This window comes from Anser anser (assembly GCF_964211835.1).
Source record: "Anser anser genome assembly, chromosome: 9".
In the NCBI taxonomy this organism is placed as follows: domain Eukaryota; kingdom Metazoa; phylum Chordata; class Aves; order Anseriformes; family Anatidae; genus Anser; species Anser anser.
Window position 1 is genome coordinate 13,537,482 of NC_139729.1, and position 25,052 is coordinate 13,562,533.

The following is a 25,052-nucleotide window of genomic DNA, read 5'->3' on the forward strand; positions in this document are numbered from 1 at the left end:
GAAGGTTGTGGAGTTTTGTTCTCGGGGAAAGCTTTCCACCTGTAGCAGGAGTTAGTTGTAGAAACAGGCTCTTTTAGGGACACTGTCTCTCTTTGCTGGTTCTTAAGAACAGATTAAACTAACCATCTGTCCAATATACTTGAACCTACAAAAGTGTGAGGGACTGAATACCATTGCTTCCACTTTAACTTTCTGTCTTCAAAAGTGATCTTTAGTTAGGCTAGTGGATGTCTTGCAATACATGTAATACACATTCAAATATCATCTCTGCAAGTCCATCAAAATATTAATTTCTGCAAAGATGGGAATTCAGCATTTTTTTTCCTCAGCAGTTCTTCTATGCCTGCCTTGACAAGAGGGTTACTACCTGCTGGCCTTTTTTTTTTTTTTTTTTTTTGTAGCTCAGCAGAAGCTCAGCAAAATGCAGCTTTCTAAATAGGTCCTACTTTTTTTTTTTCAGAAAGGAAGTCTAAGCCTGGGCTCTCCACAGCGATATACTGCATTTTAAGTGTACTGCCTGGTGGAAATAACTCTGCTTCTGCACTATTCATATCCACCCAGCCGAGATATGAGATGGAATGGTTTCTATTCACACCTTCCGTCTTACAACCACTATATTTTTGTATTTTGTTGTTGTTGTTGTTGTTTTTTACACTCTCTATCCTTCAGCTTCCCTCACATAAACACTCTCTCTCTTCCTATATCCCAAACACAATGGGCAGCTGTTGTCTCCTGGGGAGATAATGGGATAATCTGGGTGAAGTGGAAGCACAGATAATAAAAGATGTCTGTTAATAAGACTCTAGGACACCTTTAATCCATTTAGCCTTAGAAAATACTGAAAAGATTTTCTCTGTTGGGCAGCAATAGCCTTGAATGGCAATAGCCAGATTGGAGTCTGCCACTGGCCTGCAGCAAGAGATGCCAGGGAAGGAGTGGGCATAATAACTACTTTGATAAATCTCAGGAAACCTGTTTAGACTTCGAGATTTTATTCCTTGCTGTGACAGCAGCAGAGAACCGTGAAATTTCAAATAGCCACTTTCAGAGTGATGAAGAAGGGCAGAGGAAGCAGCGAAGGCAGAGGGCCCTCTGTGGGTCGGTGTTGGAGCTGAGGGCACGAAAGGAGTCACGGCACTAGGTTTCCTCCCCCTTCAACGAGGACCCTTCCCGTCCTGTTACTTGTCCTCAAGGAAGGTGCACACCTGGAGGAGATCTGAAAAGGGAAAGGACAGGGAGGAATTCAGACCTTGCATTTAAACAGAAAACGCAACATCGCTCCCATCCTACCAGTGCACAGCCAACCATGCCAACATTGTCGTACCATGGAAAACATATCCACCATACCACCAGAAGTGTGCATTAACCACAGATCACACTGAACACAGGCTGACAGGACAGGGTGGGTTCTTTTTACCACTTCTCAAACTCCATGTTTTCTAAAGGTAATTAAAAATCGTTCATTCCCATTGGTGCCAGAACAAGTTTCCAATCTGGCAGAAGTTAGCTCAGGAAACTCTGGGAGAAGTATACTGGCAGCTTTATGAGTTATCCTCATTTTTCTTTAAAAAATTTAAATGGACAGCAACAGAAATAACTGTCCATATGGCTGATGCTAAGAACTGCGATTCACTGACTTTGTCCTGAGGCTGTTACGTTTACCTGATGGGTTGCAGGTATTGAGGCTAGCAACTGAAGCATAGTATTCATCTCCAAGGAACTCCTTGTGTGTTATTCCTTGCTGGAGTTTAACCAGGCACTTGGTCATGTCTTTAAACAGAAGATCCTTGGTTTGAGACTGAAACATCTTGAATTTCTCTGTCTCGGTTCCACGTGCTCCAAACAGTTTCTGAAATAAAGGCATGAAGAGGTAAGTGTATGTAAAAAGTAGAAAGAAAGCAAGATTCAGCTCGTACAAGCCTCGCTTTTAGTACTACTTCTTCACCACAAACTCCTTGTCCTGGGGAGCCCCCAGTCAAGCTCCAAAAGTTTAGGACTGAATCTTCTGTCCATGTGACTAGGTGGCAGGGCTCTCAGTGGTAAGCAGCACACTTGTGGCATGACCGGCAAAACAAAAAATTTTTCTTTTTTAGTATTTCACTATATGCAGATCCCGTTGGCAGGAGCTGCCAGCAGGTTCTGTGCCTTCACCAAGAGCTGAAAGCAAAAGGAGCTGACTTCCAAAGTGTCTCTTAACAGATCCAGATGGTGGAGAAAATCTCAGCATTGTCCGTGTGAAATCAAAAAGAGCTGACATAAACTGATTATGCTGACAGCAGTAGCTGGAGGACTGTGTGTGTTCCGGGGGGGCTGGATGGCCTGCTGCCTACTTTGTGCCTGGGTCAGAGATCAGGCACCCCAGAGGCGTCTCCAAAACACAGCTGTAAGAGCAGTTCAGAAGGGACGGAGGGAGGGGGAAGCTGAGGGTCAAGGCTCTGACCCCATATCAGTAAGTCAAAATCTTCCACATTTCAGTGACTTGGAGAGCATCATTGCTCTAAAAACGCAAACATGTTGTGTAAAAACCACCCCAGAACATTCCTCCCACTGTCAGTACCACTAACCTCTTGTGTCTCCAGCAGCTCACGGATTTTGCTTGCTTTCTCAGGGCGTGCAACCACAGCATGGGTAGGAACTTTGGCCAGGTGGCAGGTCTTGTAACCCTCGACATTTGCCCGTCGCCCATCAGTGCACAGCAACTCAAAGTCCTCCGTTTTCAGATCTTTGGCCCACTCATCTTTATTTTTGCCTATGAAGAGAATTGGTTTGGAGATTCAGAGATATTGTATAGTAGAGGCATAATCACCCTCTCAACACCCAAGCAAAGCATTTGTCCCTGCACTTGTGTGCACTGACACTTAGATACTTTGCATGTACAAAAGAGGCCATATGGAGTTTGTAGTTAATAGGCCACCAGAATAATTGTGCAGCTGAAGTTAATGTTTTGGAAATGAAAATAACACAGATGGGGGAAGCAGTCCTGCCAAGTCCCATGCAAGAGGATAACCACATACCATCAGTGTTTTCGCCAACAGTTGAATGCTTAATAAAGGCCACATCACCCTGCTCGACCAGACACCTGTGAAGTACAAAGAAAGGCAAGTGATGTGGGTGCCGGAGTCCTGGTCCTTTCCCACAGGTTGGATTCTGACCTGTATCTTACTTTGTGAAATTAGTCTCTAAACACAGTCAGGTCTAGGAGCCCTGCCATGAATATTTTAAGGATATCTGAAACATAGTCTTTTAACACATCCTGGAAAAACACATGCATCCTTTTAGCATACTAAGTAACTGATGTATTTTGTTGTCAGAAAGTAGTTCAGCCAAGTTCAGAATTTGCGTTGCTTTCTGCAGTGCCTAGCTGCACCTTTCAATAGACATGTAAAAAGTCAAACTTGCACCAAAATGACTGCAAATCCTGCAGCAGGGTCTCTTTGCTATTAGATGTAACTGAAAAAAAGATTTATTCTCTTTTTAAGTTTGTGCCCAATACAAATTACTTAGACTTGATCTGCTACTGGTTGGTTCAGAGGAGATGGCACTGGGGTTGACCTCTGGTCCCTTCTCTTTTTAGGGAATTGTTCATTTTAACTAAGGTAAGCAGCATTTTTAACGGGGAGCATCCAGTGGCAACATTGTTTCTGGGTTCCCATCTTTTAACATTCTTTATTTTACATAATTTGCTATGTAATTAAGCGTAGCACCATTGTTGTTGTAGGAGGTCTGGCCAAAACACTCATGTCTCTCTCAGTTTGCCTGGAAGGACCAGGACATTAATTTTTACAGAATGGGAACATTTTGCACCTACACTGAAGAAAAGGAGAATAGACAGTGGGAAGACAGCTGCATATAGAAAAATCATATGGAGTACGTAAGTAATATTACAGGCTTATATACCTGCAGCAGTGTCATGGAGAAAAAGAGAAGGTCAGTGGACTAGTGTCAGCATGAGGCTATATCCCATGCACGATCTACCCATCACCTCTCTGATCAGCCCCAGGTACCTGAGCGTTTTCCCCACCTACCGGAAAGCTCCAGTATATCCATAGTATTTCTCGTGGCTACTGGCGACGCACTTCTCCAGCAGGTTTTCCCCTGAACCTTGGCACAGCTGGCAGAGGCGGGAGTTGGTAGGAGAACCAGGAGCACAGCCCGCACTGAAGTAATCATCTGAGGGCAGGAATACAAGAAATTTACTTTTCCTGCACTGGAAAACTGGGGTTTCTTTTCATAATTACATTCTTGAGGTGATCTTATATGAGCAGTCAGCGGGGACTGGGAACAGGCTGCGATGCGAGGAGGAGTGTGCCTCAGCAGACAGCACATTACACGCATCATGCATTGACTAGGAACCTCATCCCTTGGTGTGACTGATGATCTTGGCATTGAAAGAAGAATGTGTTTTGTGCAAACCATTCCCAGCTCACGTGGAGCCAGCCTTTCTGGGTAGGCACGACTGGAGTTGGCAGCAATATGAGAACTCAGGGAGAAGAAGGGACATTAGGAAAGGCAGGTAGGAGGATGGAGAGGCGGAGTGTAAATCTTAATAACAATAGTATGTTCTTGAGATTAGATTTGCTGTTAATAATTATATGCTTAATTTGCCTTGGTCCATAATATCTCCATATTATTTTTGTTGGACTGTAATTCTCACTGACTGAAAGTTGGATATAGAGGCTGATCTTCTGAGCAATGCAGACTTTTTACCCACTATTCTCAAGGGAGTCAGATCAGTCCCTTAAAGTTTCTTGAAATGAGAGCAGCCTCTATCCCCTATTCTCAGCCCTTCTGGGATTCAGAAATCCATCCTTTACTCCTGCACAGTGTCCTGCACAAGGAGCAGCCCCCCTGTACCTGGGGCAGCCTATGTTCCCATTTTGGGAATGTCTTTTGGGCTGCTGAAAGGGGAAGGGGAGAAAGGTGAAAAGAAAACGAAGCCCCCCCCCTGCTAAAGCAGCTGATGTGCCATATCCTAGTCAGAATCAGTCACCAACAGCCTGAAACTTTGCTCACTGAAACCTTAAATAACAGACTCATCCTCATTTCCTTCTCCAAGTGAGAGTTTTCGAGGCACAAGAAGCTTTGTAGATCAGAGGAGGCATGGCAAAACTTTTTTGCTTGCAGGTTTCTAGCTCAGACAAATGGATGTACGTCTTGACTCACCAAAATTGCAGCTCCCAGTTTTGTTGTGAATCAAGCCCATGGGTATGTTCCAGCCAGCAGTTCTCCCAACAGCAGTGTGGCACGACTTCTTGCCTTGCAGATTGTTCCATGTGATGGTACTGTCGGCTTTCTTCACGACAGCCACAGCAAAGTATGATGCTTTTGGAAGGAAAATAGAGGAGAATTAAGGACTGACCCAAGGATCCCACTGTGCTTCCTTACCAGAGTGTCAGCTACACTTAGGAGAGGGCAGCTATGCACAGCGTAGCAGAAATATTTTGCCCTTATGAAGGACTGGCCACACAGCAACAGGAGAACAGTTTGTAGACGTGATGCATCTATTCCCACCATGCTCCTGGGAAATTATTACCCCTGACATTTGTCCCCCACAAAACTGGTACTCAGGTATGCAAGGAGGCTGTGGTAAGATGTACAGAATGCGTGCCTCCGGATTTCATATCCTCTTCAGCAAAGGACAAAACCTTCCCTCCTCTCTCTATTTGTATTTCTATAAAAATTATATCAAATTTATTTGATTTAAAAAAATTATTTGATAAAAAAATATATCAAATTTCTATTTCTATAAAAAACAATCCCCCAATGCTACAGCCCAGTCCCTCTTTCTCTGTTAGCAGCCCTGGCAATGTCACAGTGAGACCTGCACAAATCTCTGCTGCTGCCATATGCTTTGCCTTGGTATCTGCTTGCAGACCCAGAGTTTCCATTTAAGTGTTAATTTCTCACCCAAATTTTTCACATCTGTTTTGTACACAGTGGCTCTTACAAAACTCTTTGTGTGGAGAGTGGCCATTAATTCTCAGCTCATGATTGTATATGTATTTTTCTTCTTATATCTGAATGGACAATTGTCTATCCCTCTGTTGATAGTAATTACCTGGTTGTCCTGCTTTGCTGCACTGGTCGTCTTCTCAGGGAGGGAAAAAGAAGAAGATATTAGATAAAACATATGGCAAATCCAAAAATGAATCAAGCTCACTATCTGCTGGAGAAAGTTCATTCTAGAAGTGGCTATTTAAGGTCGCATTGAGCAAATTGACAGAACAAAGAACAGCCTCTGTCCATTCCTTCTGTGCTAAGACAACTAGTTTCACCAAGACCAGTGCTAAAGGACAGGAGCATCGTGATTAAAATGAAGAACATAGGAGATGGAGCACAATCCAAATCACAATCCTGATTTTTCAGGCATGTAGCATCAAGCAGAGCTGCCCTGCACACCACGTGTTTTCTGCGGGATGCAGCACTGAGGCTGCTTTCTGGGTTTCAGAATAAACCCAATGCTTTTGCACCTACCCCTTCCCCAGCACCAGGACTGCACTTACCCTCATAGCTTTCTCCCGCCACTGGCACCAACCCACACACGCCAGCAGTGTAGACAAAACCTCCATCTAGGCTGATGGCATCCGCTTCACCTTTCTGCAATGAAAACCGCATGGTGATGAAATGACACCGTATTTCCCCTGAGCAGCTCTTTTTGGAAACTGGATCTTAAAAGAAGCAGTAAATGAGAGGAGACAGGCTGGGGGCAAAGGGGCCTGAGAGGGTAGCACACGGCCAGACAAGTTCTTGCTGATGCAAAGAGAGGGTGCTCTGAAATTACCTCTCACGTGTGCTGTAACCACCTCCTGCAGCAGCTCTCACCTCCAGGCACTCGCAGGCTCACATGGGTGCATCTCCCAGCCTGTTTCCTTATCCCACCTGTCCTTTGGAGTTTACATTTTGTGCTGTTTCCACAGTACTGACCCAACTTTCTGAACTAACATCATCTACACCACGGAACCCATCCTCTCCTGAGCAGGCAATGGCCTTTCTCTGTGTGACCCCAAAATGGCAAGAAGAACTGCTCTTTGTAGGCTGGGACAGTCAGCTCGAAGGTGAGAGCGCTTGCATTGCAGGCTGGATCAGCAAGCAGGGCACGCTCTAAGTCTGAGGGAAAACTGGTTGTTAGAGGTGAAGAATTTCAGAGGATTTGCCAGATCCAATGGCAGGAGACTAAGCAAGACATTACAGCTACTCTGGGTTGCATCAGAGAACAAGACCTCTTGACTGCAGAAGATTTCCCTGTTTGGATCCCAGAAACTTGTTTGTTTTTCAGTACAGAGGAAAATAAGGGGATTGACTGATGCAAGCAAGTCAGTCTAAAAAACCTTTCTCAACAAATTATGTTTTTGTTTGTTTGTTTGTTTGTTTGTTTGTTTTTTAAGGCTTCTGGCCAGTACAACCATTTCATTTTATTTGAACTTAAAATCTATTTCTCACTTTCTTCTTTTTATATTTTACTATAGTCACCTTCCTTTTCTAAATAAAAAGTTACTTCACACCAGAAAATTATTTCTTTTTTAGGAAACATCAAAGAAGAACTCTGTCTAATAACGTTTTTCAAAGATGTTAATCTTTGAGATGTTAATCTTAAGAGCTAGTTGAGCCTTTTCCCTGTGATAAGGTTGGTTTCTGCCTGCTGTTATTTCTCAGAAAGCCCCCAGCATTTTAGGGTAAAATCCCACCCCTAGATCTCTTAGCAGGCTGAAAGAGGCAATGCCTCTCTCCAGCTGAAAGAATCCCGGGGAGAAGAAAAGGAAAAAAGCCCTACCATGATCTTAATAATGCAGTCCTCCGTGTTGTCTGCCACGGTGCACTCCACCTCCCCGTTGCTCACCACGCTCCAGCGGTCACACTTGCTCTTCTCATCCTTGCCTACTGCACACCACTGAATCTTGTTTTCTCTAGGGCTGACAGTCAACTGATCTGCAAAAACCGGCCAGAGAAGAAAGAATAAGCCCAGAGCTCTGCTGAACCACAGGGCCATGGGCAGGCGGCTTTCTGGGTGAGGGGGACTCTGCCACGAAGCCATCTGCGCACAGCCAGCCTCGGGACTGGGACCAGAGGGAGGTGGAGAAGCACCACCTGGTCATGGCTTTGTGAGGCAGCATTTGAATAACATGTTTTGAAGCTATGTGAAGTCGATGTGCCTCCTTCCATAAATGCCATGGTGGCTGAGCCTACCACAGAGACCTCTGCCCAACTGTGGATGTTAAATGGCTTTCAGAGGTCGTTTGTTGGACATCTGACTCAGAAAGCCAGCTAGGACATCAGTAAATGCTTGATGAGTCCGGATGAAAGTAAAGGACCCTGTTTCCTGCAAATGGCCAATGCTGGGCCTGATGTCCTGGGATGTTCCTCCTGATCCTGTACTCTTACATCCCAGAAACAGCTATTCTGAGCAGCAGTTTTGACCATGCCGATTCCCTACCAACCACACAAGCCAATACCTTTCACAGGAAATATTTTATGGAGAATACTGTCTATACTTGGAAAGTCATCTTCCTTTCCCCAGACGTGTTTTATGATCATGTCCCTTCAATGCATTTCCCACTGACAATACATCCATATCTCACATCCTGCCCACCTTTCCGGAGGCTCTGGATGGCACTGTAATACTCAAAGCCCAGATAGAGCTGGGAATCCATCAGTGCTGGGACACGCTTCAGCATTATAGCAGAGTCTTTGAAAAGCAAGTCCTTGAGGACTGGGTCCTTCTTGCCAGGTGGCCCGAAGAGGTGGAAGTCGCTGGTTGTGCCCACGCCAAAGTTGCTCTGCCACAGGGAGAAAATAATCAGCCAATAACTACACCAAAACATTCGGAAAGCTGGAGAGAGCAAACAAAGCCATGGGACAGAAGAGGGATGGCAGGGGAAGGAAAGCAGAGCTTGCAGGTACCTGTGCTTTTGAGAGAAAGCTCCAGATGTCATCAACCTTGCTATCGTCCCGAGCCACAACAGCGTGAGCAGCCACTCTGGCCCAGTGACAGGTTTTGTAGCTGTCCACAGGCTGACGGGTGCCATCCAGACACAGCAGCTCATACTCGTCCTTCTCCTCTGGGGCATTTTCTAGAGGAAGAGGGGAACCATGAGTTGCATCTCCACAAAAATAGACAACGGCCCAGCATGGGGCAACTTTGTCGTTGATTTATTCCAGCTGAATATCAGGAAAGAATTCTTCACTGCAGACAAGTTGCACAAACCTCTTTGCAATAATGCAAAGGTGTTAGGAGAGATGGGATCACTGTGGTCATACGAAGGCAGCGCGGAAAGAATCCGCATGCACATGAGATGATCTCTGCTGCTGCCATAACTAGCCCATCAGTATTTATTTATGTGGCAGTAGTGCCTGGACATCCAGGCACGTGCATATAGATATGAATACAAATAAATTTACAAACACCTTACAAGTAGATTTCACAGGTCAGGCCCCGCACATGGTCTGTGAAGGCCAGCAGATAGCCAGTATCAAGGCTGAAAACAGAGACCAGGTCAGAGAGCACAGGATTACAGGAGAATTCAGGTGGGAAGGGACCTCTGAATATCTCTGGTCCAAACCCCTGCTCAAAGCAGGGCAGACCAGGTTGCTCCAGTTGGATCTTGAAAACCTCCAAGGATGGAGACTGCACGGCTGTCCCGGGCAGCCTGTCCCATTGCCCGACTGTCCTTACAGGGAAACAATTTCTCCTTGCGTCTGGTCCGAACCTCTCTTTTCAATTGGTTCACAAACCCTGCTTTATGACCATGGTTTCTCATCTTTCCATAGTCCAACTCTAACAATTTTGGCTCCACCTCCTTGCTAATCTCCATGTAGGTACAGACGGGCTGCTCTGAGGTCCCCCAAAGCTTTTTCTTCTCCGGGCTGACCAAGCCCACCTCCCCGAGCCTCTCCTCGCAAGACAAGCATTCCTGCCACGTGGCCCTGTTGGTGGCCCTCCGCCGAGCTCGCTGCCGGTCCTGGCAGTGCCAGGCCACGTTCCCTCTCCGAGAGGTGCAAGTAGTAATTTCTTGCTGTGGACCAAAGCTCCCAGAGGAATGGGTGAGCTCCTCTACCCACCTCATGCTCACCCTGCATTTGCTGTCATAACGCTACGGCTGCCCCTGCAATATGGCACCAATGGTAATGCTTTTGAACTTAAGCAGGTTTTCCTTCCTCAAAGAAAAATCCCAACGGAGAAGTAGACCCCACAATGCTCACAATCATATTTTTCAGTAACAAGGATAAGTTAGTCCTGTAATTAATCCAGTGTGCAAAACGTATTTCCGGAGTTTAAAAGATCTGAAGTATGAAGTAAGCTAGGAGAGAAACAAAAGTTTGCACAGTGTAGACTAATCCCAGGACAGAGTGGAAGCAAGAGGTTGGAATGCAAAGGAGAAACAAGTGGTTTGCAGGCCTACCTTGAACAGTTGTGTGTTTTACAAAAGCCACATCTCCTTTTCCATCTTTCAGACACCTGTAGGTGAGAGGAGACAGAAGAAATGTTAAAACAAACAAAAAACAACAGACATCACGGCTCCCTGTCTCCTGTTTCAGCAAATTACTTTGGCATAAACTGCAACCGCAGAGCAGCAGTCTTCCCAAAAAAGCTGTGCTGGCAGGGAAGTAAATATAATGGCAAAGAAGTAATGCTCAAGAGACCCAGTTAGACTTACCACAATGCTAATGCTACATATCCTCAGGTCTGTGCAAAATCAGACAGCTGAGCTCCTTCTTTCAGCTCCTGCTAACTGCCTGCCAGTTATTGCTAATCGGATCTTTAATTACCAGTAGTCCCAGTTCTATAAATTCCACCTCATCAGGACCCCTGATTACAGCACAGCGGTCCCTGGTATAATGAAAAATAACTTTCACTCACTGAAAAGCTCCAGAATATCCAGAATAAGGCGCTGTGCGGAGGCATTTGGTTTTGGGGTCCCCCTTGCACTGACGGCACAGCTTTTGTTCAGTGGTGGCACCAGGCACACAGCTGGCAGAGAAAAACTTGGCCACCGCTGCAGGGGAGAAACATGCAATGGTTATTCTAAAACTCCCTTTTACAAGGACCTGGAAGGGTTGGGGGGGGGAACATGGAAAGAAAGTAAATGCTTCGGTTGCTCTCCAAGTTGCCTCTGAACCTCTGCAGAAGATCAGGCAACGCCGCCTTCACCTCGCCACCACCCCTGGCTTAACATCAGCCCATTTCTCGTGCTGTTCCCCACGTCACCTTGCTCGACTGAGCCTGAGTCTATGCCTTCCCACTCGATGTCTCCCCGGTGGATGAGCGTCCCGATGGGGATGTTCCAGCCAGCGGATCTGCCCAGGCCCGTGTGGCAGGAGGTCTTGCCTCGCAAGTCACTTACTGTGAAGTCTGTTCCTTTCTTAACAACAGCCACAGCGTAGTAGTTGGTTGTGGAGCCTGCAGTGCAAGAAGGAGGGAGGTAATTAATAGCTTTGCTTGAACAAGCCTGGTCTTCCCATTTTCTCAGGGTTGAGCTACACTGCCGATATTGAACCAGCGGTGCACATTACAGCAAGTAGCCGTAAGCATCCTGAAAACACTATCACATGCAAAATGCTCTGTCACTGGACATATGTTATGGACATATACATATAAGGTTGCCTAAACAAGTCTTTTCTCAAACACCATTGCCCACTGGAGCATTCATGTAAGTGTTACAAGTCTGAAATTCCATGTCTAGTCTTTAAAATTATACCAGCTCCATCACCTTACATATGAATAAAGTGACCGAGTTTTAGACATGGTCAGGAATGACCCACCCGTGTTGCTTTGATCCTGAATATTGCGTACAAGCAGACTGACCTCCTGGGCAGAGGGGGAGAAAAGAGATTGGTCAAAAGAGATTGGGAGTTTTGGATGTGTGGGATTGCTCGAGGTGATAAAGACAAAACAGAGAAACAGTGTCTGTTTGGCTCCCCGGAGGAGCAAGGGAAAGAGGGAGAACAGCACAGGGAGTTGGCAGAGATGGAGCGCCAGAGCAAACTCTTATCAGACAGGACTGCTGCAGAATTTCTTTATGCTCCTCTACATTTTTCTGTGCACTGCCTGCACCTCTTGCCTTGGTTATCTCAACAAGGCAGTCCTCCACGACCACTAATGGCAGTGCTGCTGCGGCTGTAAGCTGGTCTGGTCGATGGCTGCACAGCAAGCTGCGGGGACTGCTGTGTTTTACCTGCGCTGTTCAAGGTCTCTGACAGCAGAATATCTCTGGGATCTCTTCCGAACAACTTTCATGCCACGTTTTGGGAGGGTTGGGATTTCTGCTGACGGTGATCTCCATCCATGGCCACTGCATCACTGCGCCACTGGTGACTTTCAGCACAGCTACCAGCACTAGCAGGGCACTGGTTCTGTCCCCTTCCATTGCAGTGACCCAGTGGTCATGGGCAGCAACAGATGATTCACATTTTGGCATAACTGGCTCCCTCCCTTCCCCTAGGGGATCTGGAAGCCAGGGGCAAGAGCTCAGACACCCAGCAGAGACAACATGGGAGCACTAGGTGGAAAGGAAGGCCTTTGCACCACCAGTTTGCTACCACCACTTGGCTTAAAAATGCTACATGAAAACGTTACCTCCACTTCGTTCGTAGACCTCAGCTGCAATGGGCTTCAGCTTATAGGGGGCAAGGCCTGCCTCGAAAACTTGACCACCGTCCAAGCTAATGGCATCTGCTTCGTTATTCTAAAGAGCAAGAGATTTCAATCAATAAACAAAATGAGGGGAAAACACATCCGGGCAGTCTCTCCTGGATCCTTGTGGGTGAGTCCTTCTCCACAGTAGGATCACAGGTTTACCAGTGACTTGAAGGAAGCCCTTTCTTCAGGTGGAAGGTGCTGCTGCAACCTCCTCAGTGCCCAGCACAGCTGTTTGCTGCCCACTCACCGAGATGGCTTTGATGCAGTCCAGGTACGTTGCTTTCTGCACACAGCTCAATGTAACTCTCTCCTGTTGCATGTGGTCCTTTAGGCTGTTGCATTTCTTCTCTTCTGCTGAGGATATTGTGCACCATCTGATGGTTGTCTTGGGGGGAGCAGCAAAACACAGAGCTGTGGAAAAAATAAATAATAATAATAATAAAAGTCATCTCAGAGAGGTAGAAAGGCACCAATGGGGGAGAAACACCATCTCTGGTTCCTTGCAGCCATGGCCTCGGGGGAGCAGCAGGATCTCCTTTGCTTATCTCCTAAGTCACACAGGAGAGGAGTTTCCTTCTCACCTGACAGGTGGACCTTCAGGAGCAACTGGAAGGACTGTCCCCGGCCCTGGGTAATGGAAGTCCCTGCTCAGAATGGTGATTCCAGCAGCCTGAGCTCACGGCAACACCCACAGGGGCAGGAGAACAAATCCAATAGAAACCAAACTCCAAACAAAAAGAAAAGACTGTCCCCTGAAGCAGTCTCTTTGCAAATAACCCCAGAGGGAGAGCAGCTCTCATCTGGTCGGACTATGTTCAGTATGCTGCCACACACAGCTTCCCTGGTGGCCAGCAGATCAGATATATTTACCTCTCTACTCCCCATCTCCTCCAGCACAGGCAGCAACCAAGGTGCCGTACCACCTGCACGCAGCCACAGACCCCTCTTCTAAGGGTGCCCCACCAGTAAATGCAGCTGCCTGGCTGTGCTGGGAGGCTGATCAAGCAAAGACCGCAGGTCAACGCAGACTCTTGCCTCTTTCAGCAACCTAAGCACCAGAGATGTTGGAAACTTGCAGTTAAATTGCACGACTGGCCCCGTACTGCCGTTCTGGCCAGCTCCTGCTGCACATTGCACCTTAGCTCTGCCCCTTCCTGGCAGGATCGTACAGACCAAGACATGCACACTTCCCTTTCTCCAGGCACATTTTGTTCACATGCATCTTCCAATTAACCCATGCTGTTTCCATTTTCTTTTTCACCTATGAAATATTCTCTCTTTTTGACTTTTTGAGCCATAACTCCACCAGCAGACACCGCCTGCTCCTCCTGGTGGAAATTCTGACTTTGGCCACACAGGGAATTCGTAGCCCTAATTCTCTCTGCCTAAATCTACATTTTTCACCTTTTGGCTGAAAAAAAGCCATGGCCAGCTTAATGTGGGGCTGGCAACCATCCCGCCTTGGGCAGGGGCTGGTCTGGGTCCTCCTGAGGGCCCCTCCACCGGTGCTGGCCAATGGCCGTGGCATGAGCAGTGGTGGCAGCCAGCACACCACTGCTTTGCTTCATGGCACTGCTCAGCCTGGCAGCACTGGTGAGCACTGGGAAGGCGAGGGGAGCCCCAGTACCGCAGCCCCTGTGGCAGAGCGTTCAGGCAACCTCCGTGCAGCGGGGAGGAGGGATGTCCCCAAGGGGACATCAGTCATTGTCGCGCTTTATGGGAGGTCAGAAGGGAGCTGCTGCTCCCTCCTTCCCGTGTTGGGTGTAGGCAGCAGCAGTATCCTTACCATGGCTCGCTGCCGCTTGCCTGACCGAATCGAGAGAGGAGAGGAATCCGTGCTTCAAGCAGTGCCAGCTCTGCAGCGGCACGCTCCGCGTGTGAAATGCATGAGAAAAAGCACAGCGGCGGCAGCATGACAGCGCTCCGCTTATTGAAAGCGGTCCAGGAGCTTCCCAAGCCCAGCGGAGAAGGGCTGGGAACAGGGCAAGCTGTTGGGGGACACCAGCCTCCCCCCTGGCCGCAGGAAGCTTCGGAGGCCCCCGAGGGGAGCAGCACCCCGGGAGCGAGCAGAGAGATGAGGAACGGCGGCGCCACTTTGCAGTCCCTATGCAAACTTCTGGGGGAGTAGCGGAGGGAGACTGTGGAGGCTCCTCCCAGGGGTCTTTTCATTATTTAAGCTGTTTTATTGCAGCTGCCCCAGGTTTAACCCAACGCACGGGCAGGCTGGCGCTGGTTTAACCCCACGCATGGGGATGCTCCTCTCCTGGCACAGCAGCTGCCGGGGGGGAGAGGGGGGCTTTTCCCCTCACCCTGCACTGAGCTGCTGTCGTCAGTGTTCAGAATAGGCATCCTCATTTACAGGTATCCATAGCTGCCAAAACGGGCAGGTTTTAATTACTCAGCTGCCAGGTTTTACTTAGGAGCTGCCTGGTCTGGCACACGCTGCAGGTGACTCTGTAAAACAACCTGGGCTAGGGCGAAAGCCTGTGGTCCTGTGGTCCTCCGTTCCCCCCCAGCCTGCTTTCAGCACACACTTACCAGCTATCCCTAGGGACAGCACAGCGGAGAGCACAAGTTTCATGCTGGAGTGGGAAGTCGGGTGCCGAGGAGGGGCTGCGGTGGTCGTGGTCACAGACCGTCCCCTCCGGGTCTGTGATGGCTCTGGAGCTGCTTTCTCCCCTTTTTATAGAGGAGCAGCCCTGGCTGTGTTTGCAGAAGCAATGACCTAACACTGTTTGTCCTTCCTTGTTTCTCAATAGCTGCTAAATCGCCCCCCTCCCTGGATCAGCCCATTTTTAGGACGCCTTTCACTCTTTGGCACTGAACCCCTTCGCAGGCAGGAGTCGGAGCAAGCAAGGTGCTTTTTGTTTTACAAGGGGCTCCAAATGGAAAATTCCCAAGTCGTGACATATGAATTCCCGTGCAGGCTGAAATGCCACAGGAGGGACTGTTTTCTCTGTGGTGGCTACCCCCTGCCTTGCACAGCCTAATCTCAGAAAGTCCCTGCTGGATCCAGCCCTCAGTTTCACGTGTTTGCCAGTAACTTACTGTTGTGCCCAACACCCTTTGGCTTGATTTCTCCTTTGCACTCCCTTGGCAGTGGCAGCAGGGCTCGAAGGCAGTAAATGTTCCTCCCAGATGGTCTGGCAAGCTCCTTGCACAGGCAGAGAAAGCCAGTGGCCGCAACCGGATAGCTCGATAGCACCCTGCAGCCAGCAGGAAACACCACACCTCATCTTCCATAAGCTGTTGTTGTGATGATCCTGGGAAGAAATGCTGAGCTCAGGGGTCCCCTTCCTCTGCAAACCCTCTCTACCTGATTGCACCACTCCCTGTTTCCCTCTCTGCAGCCAGGATCAGGGGGCACAGCTAGGTTTATGAATGTCTGGCTTCGTGATGCTGCTACAAGCTCCATGTCTCCATCTTTGGTACAGACTACAAGACCAGCTGCAGGATGACTTCCACAGATGCACACGAAATGGGAGCCCTAGTACCACACCAGCTGGCCCACGTGCCCCAGCAGCATCCCTGGCCATGGCTGGTCCTGCTGCTGTGTCCACCAGACACCAGCTACGCAAGTGCTGTCGTGGTGGGGTCCGGCTCTGGGGTTTGATCTCCAGAGCACCAGTCTCCCTTTGTAGTCTCCTGGATGCCCCTGCATGGGTCCAGCCTAGGGATATTGCAGCAGCATCTGCAGTGGTTCCCTCAGCTTTGCTAGTTCCCATTTCTCATCCCTTCATCCCCTGCTTTCCCAGAAGGGCAGCACTTCTTGTGTCCAGAGCTTCTCCAACATGCCATATATGAGGGGCGAAAGGATATGCTCCCATGACAAGGCAGTTTCACTCTTAAACAGCCTCCCTCCCTGTTAAAAAACTGTGCTCTCCCATCTGTATTTACTCCAGCAAGCTCGAGATCTTGACTCCACAAACTAAGTGGTTACAGCAATAGGCAGAGCGTTTGCCACCTGAGAGATAAAGTGGAAAGATGCAGAAGAAAGCTTAGAAATCCTAAAGGATCGATTCAAGCAGCAGAGGAGCAGTTGCTGGAAAAGGCTGTATTCCCTTGCTTTCTGCTCATGCTCAGATAGCTCCGTGCTCAGTGGAGCAGTTCCCAGCATTTTTTTGTACCCGGACACCCCATTACTCCCCCCCTGCCTCGCACAACCCACCTCCATCCCCAAAGGATCCCTGTACCTGCCCAGGGGACGGCAGTGCTGCCGGGGTGGTTTTCACTCCACACCTCCTTCCCTTGTCATACGAGAGTGGCAGCAGGTCACATCCAGGAGAAAGGCTCGGACTGCAACAGATTTTACTGCTTACCTCTTGTACTCCTTTACTGCTTAGCCAGTAACCTCCTGGATTTCCAGACATCCAGCCTCCAGTCACTCCAAACGTCACTGGCCGTGTACAGAGCAGCTTCTACGCCTCTTTTGGATGCTACCTTTCTCCATGTTGCGTTTCCACTCTCCATCTTGTGGCTGCTGCCTGGGTGGCCTTGCCTTCCACGGCCAAGATCTGCTGCCCCAGCCTGCCCCAGGGCGGCTCAGGGGAGAAGAAACTCACCTTAGGGTGCCCTATGACAGAGGCACAGCAGGCTGGTGCTCTGTCCTCCAGGCCACCTGGGCTTGAAGGCCCAGACCTGGGTCCCCAAAGGTCCCAGCAGGCCTCTAAGATGCCCTTTTCTGGAGCGTGCCTCCCACCAAGGGAAGCCTTGGGTGCAAAGAGCAAAATACTCTGGGTGGCCTCCAGCTGCAATGACATCCCTTTGGAGCCCAGAAGGGGCAAACGTCTTGGTGCAACCAACCTCTTCCCTTGACAGTCTATCAGACCCCTGCCTTTCCAAATTTTGTGTTAGAAAATGCACACTTATTGACACAGAGAGTCCTCTCTCTTGTACAGAGATACACACACACCTTTCAACAAATTCTAGTTAGATGCATACCTCACTGCCTGGTTGCATGGTTTTGTGCAAAAAGAGAACTTTTGCCTTGTTGCCTTGCCTAAATGCATGAAAGGCCAATTAAGCTGAGATTAAACAGTGAGGGCCAATTCTTACTAATGATGGAAATTCTTTTTGTCTTTCAAGGTCAAGGCTCAGGCTCGTGCAAGCAGGAGCAGCTTTATCAGAAAGAAGAGAGCTCAGCCAGTGCACCTCGGGCTTTAGCTTTGTTATTCAGGAAGCATCAAGTCTTCTACAGTATGTCTTCATGAGACAAGCTGAGTTATTATTACGCATCACAAGTTCGTTGTGTTGCAACTCTACAGATCCCGACTGTTCTGTTTTCAGAAAGAGGATGCTGCTAAAAATTACATGAATGATGAAGAAATACCAACTTACACAGCCTCTGACCAACTGCAGGCAATTGGTGATGCATAAACACATCTGACCTCCAGGAGAAGAAGTGAGCTTGGCCCCAAGTTAGGTAAAATTGAAGATAAAATTATAACACTTATTTCTACATCCCTTCATGGAAAAAATTATTACTCTAAGTCCACATGGATATGCTGTGGTTTGTGGTTGAGATGAGGCCAGGCTGGAGTTTTGGCTGTGTCCTGAGGAGAGAACGTTTGTTGTGATTGGGCTGGGATAAAGATAGAGCTGGCACAACTGGCTGGGAGAGGGCTCAGCATCCCCGCGGTGCTGGCCCTTCCCCACAGCACAGCTCGCCCTGCAGCCAACACAGCTGGACGCGAGCTCGGGTTGTGCAGCTATGTGGGGAAAACATTAACCAGGCAGGGGAACCACACCGATACAGCCAGCCCACCCGACTCTTTGGAGCAGCTATTTCCATAGGGATGTTCCTCCCCAGCAGTGGGGGCCTTCAGAGCTAATGCTGCCATTCCCAGGGGTCACCAGACTGGCATTTGCATGAAGACCTGTCTCACCTTGAAAGATTAAGAAGAAAAAGCATAGAAAATGAGGGGGGAAAAAAAAGGGAATCAATCCAGACCCTGAGGTGGATCAGCTGAGGGCAGAGGGTAATATACACCAGGACTTCAGGCTTATCTGGAGGGCTTGGCTTGTTTCCCTCTAGAAATGGGTTACCTAGTTTGTGGCTTAGGCAAGGCTGGAGCCTGCCCATAACAAAGATACCAACACGGTCAACCATGAAAGCTGGGCTCGGATTCTCATCTGCCTTCTCCCACAGCTCATGTCACAGCAGGTGAAGGTGAGCAGAGTAGCCTGATGGGAAACCATTCTTCCAGACCTTCTTTCCCTGTTCCTCTGTCGGTTTCCAGGGTAGGACACGAGACCGAGACAGGCACTGGGCTGGCAAAGGCGCCCACCTCAGGAGGTGGGGACAATGTGCAGGTACCAGGAATGGGAAGGGAGAAATCTTCCCCAGGGCCGGCATACCTGGTCAGCACAGGCATGTGGGGGACAGCCCAGCCCTCCTGCCCAGCGCCACAGCACCTCCTGGAAGAGGGGTCACCCGCTTGTCCCCCTGGTCTTGCAGGAGCTGGAGTCCACAACACGTGAGCATCAGCCCTGCAAGCCTCTCTGTGGCCAGCAGTGGACTGGGACCGGCCTGGAGCTCCCTGTGGCTCCCAAAGCCTCAAGAGAATCCTTTGGCCTTTCCAGAAACATGCTTTCAGCCCCTCTCTGGACCTAGGGGCCACTTTTGAGGCTGTGCTCCAGCTCCAGAGTCATTGTGGTTAGTTTATTTTCAAGAAACACCACAAACCAGTTTCCCCACTGGTTAGGAGAAATATTTGGTGTCAGGTTTGGACTGTGTTGCAATATGCTGTTTTCTACCTGGGATGAGCTCAACTGGCCAGTGGAGAGTGGGAGCTGATGTTCTTTGAATCAATATTTGCTTCTAAATGTTGCTTAATTTCTAAACTGCACACAGCAAACAAAGAGCTCTCTGTCGATTTTAAGCAGCTCTTTCCGGCTCAGAGCATTAAACCCAGCTATGGGCTGTAGCCTCTTTTCCAGAGCAGCTTACCATGTCATACCATTACAGGCTGGCATTTTTGGCTAGCTGCTAACACCAGCCCAGCTGGCAGGTACCAGCACTTCAACCCTTTCTGCCTTGCACAGCAGCTCCGCAGGACAGTGCCTCCAGCCTCTCCGTGCACAGCTCCTCTCCAGCAAATGCCAGCCGGGCCAGCATCAGGAGGAACAAGGTTTTCTCGGTGGAGAAGCTGCCTCCTCTCTCAAACACACCACCAGCAACTCCTGCCGCTAAAGTCAGCAGTGGTTTAAGCTCTGGCAGCCAGAGGTCGATGCAAAACTCTCTTAGCCTCTCAGATGCGTAATTAGTGACATTCGTCCTAATGAAAGATTCCAGTTTGCTTGATTAACCCAAGGGTTAAAGGGGTTACAGCAACTCCGGGCAACCTTGGGAACTGCGATATTCTTGGAGGGCTTTTGGAAGGGAGCAGAGAAAAGTGCAGTGGGTTAATCGTTCCTGCTGAAGACCTGCTTGCAAAAAACGCTGCTGGAGCCTGACAACATTCACCCCTGTTTCCTGAGTAGTTTCCAAAGATCTCTGGGAACAAACCAGCAAATACTGATAATCGGGAAAGACTACCATATCAGGAAAGTCTACCGCTATCAGGAAAGGCCACCTTTGGCTCTGCTCCTGCAGCCCATGTGCCCAGGCTCTGCCCTGGGGCATGAACCAGGTGGTGGCACAACTCTCACGGCCACAAAGCAGGGCACCAGCCTGTTTCCATGGGGGCAGGTACCCATGAGGAGATGCTGGGCCATCACGGAGGGTGCAACCAGGGAAGAGCATGAGGGAGAGCGGCTTCTTTCACAAACTCACCAAATGGCTGAGGCTGGAGGCACCTTTGGGTCCATCTGGCCCGATCCCTGCTCAAGCAGAGCGGCTTGCCTAGGACCACGCTGTTCCCAGGGGAAATCCGGCCAGCACAAGGGGACACCCTGCCGGCTCCCATGGTTTGGAGCTCCCTTGGTTGCCAAAGGAGCAGGGGGACATCCCAGGGCTGGCAGCACTCAATGGCTGCTGGAGCAGCTCTCGCTGCTGGAAGCAGCCCAAGGAGCAAGGACCGAACCTCTTATCACCCTCTGCAGCCCATGGGCAGCCCGGCTGGGCTGGCCGAGCCAGGCCCAGGCATTGTGCTCAGCCACGGGATAGCCGCTCTGGCCAGAAACAAGGTTTGGGCATCCAATGAATGGGAAAAGGGTCAGGTCACCAATGGGTCAAGATGAACTCTACCATTTGCTGTTCAAGCCCTTTCCAGTTAGCTAATTTACGGTAATCATTAATACCAAACGCCCGCCTGTACGCGAAGCCTCACAATAGCCCATTTTTAACCTGCCACCGCCACTACATGCTGTTACGCGTGTCCTGGTTGAAGCCACCTTCCCTGGCTGCATGTAAAGACTCTTGCGGCCGCTCCATTTTCTTGTTGATTAGTAGTGGTGGTTTTGAAACCAACAAAAAATAGGTTGGCCAGCATTCCCTTCCATTTTGTCATCTTGAATCAGCATTGAACGGAATTAATGGAAATTTGGCTTCAGAATAACAGCAAGGCTTAGCCTTTATTGGCAACCTTCTGAACTCTAGTTAAATTAATTTTTCTTCTGTGCTTGAGATTCTCAAACATGGTTAGAGCAGTTCAACAGCCACGAGCTGTGCAAACACCTGACCCTTTGCCTAGTCAAAATGTGGCACCAGTGATTAAATACTTGCCCCTGAAAACCTAGCAGCACTTTTCTTCTGGAAAAACTGACGCAAAGGAGAAAGTGAGGAATGGTCTTCATTATTTCATTAACTGCTGGGAGTTATTTTACAGATTGGCTAGATACAAAGTAGAAAGAGGTTTCGTGGAAACGCTCCATTTGATGGAATGTGAAGCCACAAGAGGCAAGCAAGGAATCCTGGCTTGGGATGCTCAGACCCCACGGTGGAGACCAGACCATCAGCGCTGCTTTGGGAGACCAGACTCCTTGAAGAGGCGTCACAAGATTAACCATGCTTCCAGGAACGTGTGCTTTCCTTGTTCAGACCTACGTATTAAATAGCTTCTCCTGGCAGACTGTCACCATTGGTTAGACCTGCTCACGGGCAGGTTTGACCCTTCAATCCCCCCTTTTCTTCCCAACGGCACAGACATTAGTTTCCTGGTCATCGTTCAAGATGTTCTCAAGATAAAACCCTGGCACAGGCAGGCAAGGGGAACGGCTCCTCCTGTCCTTACCATGACGCTCCCAGGTCATGTAATCACAGAATGGCTTGGCTTGGAAGGGACCTTGAAAGATCATTTAGTTCCAAACCCTGGCTCTCAAACCATCCCGTCCCTTCCAGAAAATGCTGTTTTGCAATATGGTAAATAATAAAACTCTTGGGAATATTAAGAGCCCTGGGAGGAGCAGGGAGTAGGGAGCGGAAGGCCAAGCTAAGCAGATTTCAAATCCCCTCCTGAAGGCTTTTAGACCCCCTTGGCATTTTAATCCTCTTGGCATTTCCAGCTGTGGGAGTAAAGGAGCAGAAATCCTACAGAGAGGTACAGGGGCTTGAGGGCACATGTCTGGCTGGGGCTGGCACCAGGGAGAGAGTTCTGGGGTAGGATGGTGAAGCAGAAAAGAGGAGACTTGGGGTCAGAGTCAGAGGTGGTTTGGGGTAGGATTGCCCCAGAGGTAGAGCTGGGGCTAGCAGGGGGCACCTCCATGCATACTTTTGCCCGAATCTCTGATCTGAATCAAGACAATAATTTCTCTTCTTTTTTTCTGCACCATGTGCATTTTCTCCTGCTTCCTCATATCCCTCATCCCTGCTCTTATGAGGGGCATCACTTCACAACTGACTCATTGTTTATTTTCATTCAAACCCAGCTGTCCCTCCCTCCCCCCCCCCCAAAAAAAAAAAAAATCAGAAAAAAAAATGTTCAGACAGAAAACAACTTGGCAATTGATTTTGTCTTACAAGGAAAGCTTCCCTGGCTTGGGCTGATTTGAGTAGGACGCAGCAGCCCTCCTGCAGAGCCCCCACAGCATCATTCATCGGTCCCCTTCCCAGCTGGGACGTGCCCTGCTGATGTGGGTGGCTCAGCAGTGGGGAAAGCGATGGCAAAGCCCAGCTGAAGTGCGACGTGGCCCTAACAGCTCCCCAAAACTGTTGCAAGAATAAGGAAGGAACCAGAAGAATTTCCTACTTCGGATGCTTTACTGGAAGTTGCATAAGGTGGGGGCAACATGGTTTTGCTCCATAGGATAATGATCGGTTTTGTTATAGACAAAGGTCACTGCATGGAGAGAAATGGCTTTATGCCACTAATCTTCTAATCACAGAGGAAAAGAGAAATTAAATCCATTTGGGGAGCTGGCAGTGAATAAGTTTTGTGCCCATAGCCTTGCCATACCCAAGCCGAGATTGTTCTCCCCTCCACCAGTCCTTCAGCACATGTTCCTCTGGTCACCAGCACCCTCTCCCACCATCTGCACCCACCAGTGGTGTCCACTGCAGGCAGAAAGCCCTGGCACTGTCCTACCATTGAAAACCTGGTCAGACACCATGGCCACAGTGCACCAGGACCACATCCCAGGGGCAGAAAAATGCAGAAAGCCTTGGAGAAACACCAGTGTGCAGTCATCTGTGCAAGACCCTGACTCTCCTGTAGGGCACTGAGACCATGCCTCAGTCCCTTTATGGCCCACTTTATTCTGGGTGGTTATTTTTGGGGTGCAGAAGTAATGATTTGCTCACCAAACCAAATGTTTCTGCTGAGTGTTGGCTCTTGAAGGCGTTCCACAGCTCTGAGCTGACATCACCACCGTCTTCTATAAACAAGCCTTGGAGAAATAACATGAACAAACAGCAAGAAAGGTTTTGCAAAGATCCTATTGCAAACAACATACTTGTTCCTCTTGCACATTCCCCTTGAGGTGGGAAATCCCCATGAAAGGGCCGGGCTGGCCTTTCATCAAGGACATCACACTTGTGTAATGACAGTGGGTGCCAGGGAAGCTGGAACCACCAGCCCACATCTCCTTTCCTGTCTCCCATGAGGGATAACAACAGACATGTAAGTGCAGTGCACACCAAGCAAACATTGCAGTGGAGCATTTTACATCAGAAGAGCAATCATTTTTGTTTTTATTTTACTTACTAGTGTAGTATTTTGATTAGGAGAACTTCAATGTGTTGTGACAGAGGAAGTAATAAACTGGAGAAGCAAAAAGAAGGGATCCTTTCACTTGGTTCGAGCCCTCCAAAGTTAAATCTGCCCTTCCTCTGGCACCCAGGTGGGCAGAAGGGGGTGGACATCTCCTGAGGACAACCCACCTCGCTTCAGCAGAGGCAGCACGACGTACCCTGCGGCAGCGGACACACGTGGTGCCTCAGGGCACCCACTTGCCTGATGACAGTGGTGATAGTGGGTTGTTCCCAATATCTGCGGTCTGAATTGAAGAATTAACTGATTACAAGTCAAGCTGTCCAGATTTTATGGAGAGACTTAGGCACCAGGAGCAGTTCAGCCCAGACCCAGCAGAGGTTAATTTATCGCAGTGCAAATTGGGGTTGAATCCACCGTACCCGTGAGCACCAAAGTACAGGTCGCTCATTTATCCAGCAGCCACAGTGCAGTTTCTTCTGGTCACAGGTGACCGCTTAAAAATAAAAGAGGGGAGGCGGAAAGGCAGGGGAGGAGAACGCAGGGGATGTGCCCCAGGTGGGCAGTGCCCCCAGGCTGGGGCACCCTGATGGGGAGACAGGTCAGGGCTGTGGCCAGCTCTTGCTCAAGGGGACAGGCAGGGAGCAATGTCCCAACCCACGCCTTGGGTATAACCATCCCCTGAAGGCTTTCAGCAGGGTGCTGAGCCTGCCAAAGTCACTTTCCTGTGGCTGATCTCCTGAGAGGGAAGAGGTAGCTTGAGCCCATTTCTCCACCTCACCAGCTGGCCGTCAGGGTGCCCTGCTCTCTCCCAGTTTGCAAACTGCTTCCCGCAGTCCTGTTTTGCAGAGAATTAGCTGTTTTCCTAAATATCGGCTTTCACTGGGAATTTTTGGGGAAAAGAAAAACCAACCAACTGACCTCAGAGACTTGCAGCTATGAAACCAGACCCCGAATTGTCCCCATCACCCCAGCTTCCTCTCAGCCTCGGTTTACATCCTTGTCTTTGGATCTGAGCTGGGGTACGAGAGGGGGGATCCTGCCTGAGGCAGGTAAATTTGGGCTGACCCCCTGATGCGCCAGGCAGGGAAGGGGAGGGAAGCCCTTCGCTGCACCCCAGCCAGGCAACGGCTGATGGGCCAAGTCCTCTTCTCCCTCTCCCCCACTGCTCATCCCTGCCTGTGGCCTACTGCGCTGTGCAGAGCTGCTGAGACCCACGCAGACCAAACGCACTGACGCTATACCCACATTTATGTTACAGCTCCTCCAAGGCACCCTGCCGACTGCCCCGAGGCAGCATATTGCAGAAGATGTCGAGGAATAGCAGTAGA

General features: G+C 49.2%; 1 protein-coding gene across 2 annotated transcripts; it reads right to left on the reverse strand.

Annotated features, from left to right (window-relative positions):
• Positions 1-975: 975 nt before the first annotated feature.
• Positions 976-15,332, reverse strand: TF (transferrin). 2 transcript variants are annotated; one of them, XM_083848109.1, is made up of 17 exons: positions 15,173-15,332; positions 12,882-13,045; positions 12,572-12,680; positions 11,204-11,395; positions 10,856-10,991; positions 10,398-10,453; positions 8,899-9,068; positions 8,588-8,774; positions 7,772-7,926; positions 6,504-6,597; positions 6,059-6,088; positions 5,164-5,322; positions 4,026-4,170; positions 3,015-3,079; positions 2,565-2,749; positions 1,663-1,849; positions 976-1,216 (listed from the first exon to the last, which is right to left on the reverse strand). In XM_083848109.1, exons 1-17 carry the CDS (start codon positions 15,213-15,215, stop codon positions 1,179-1,181), a joined length of 2,115 nt encoding a protein of 704 aa, XP_083704235.1. In that variant the 5' UTR covers positions 15,216-15,332; the 3' UTR covers positions 976-1,178. The 2 variants fall into 2 exon arrangements, with proteins under 2 accessions (XP_083704235.1, XP_083704234.1); XM_083848108.1 differs by having other exon boundaries at positions 6,059-6,091; positions 15,173-15,331.
• Between the last annotated feature and the right edge of the window lie 9,720 nt (positions 15,333-25,052).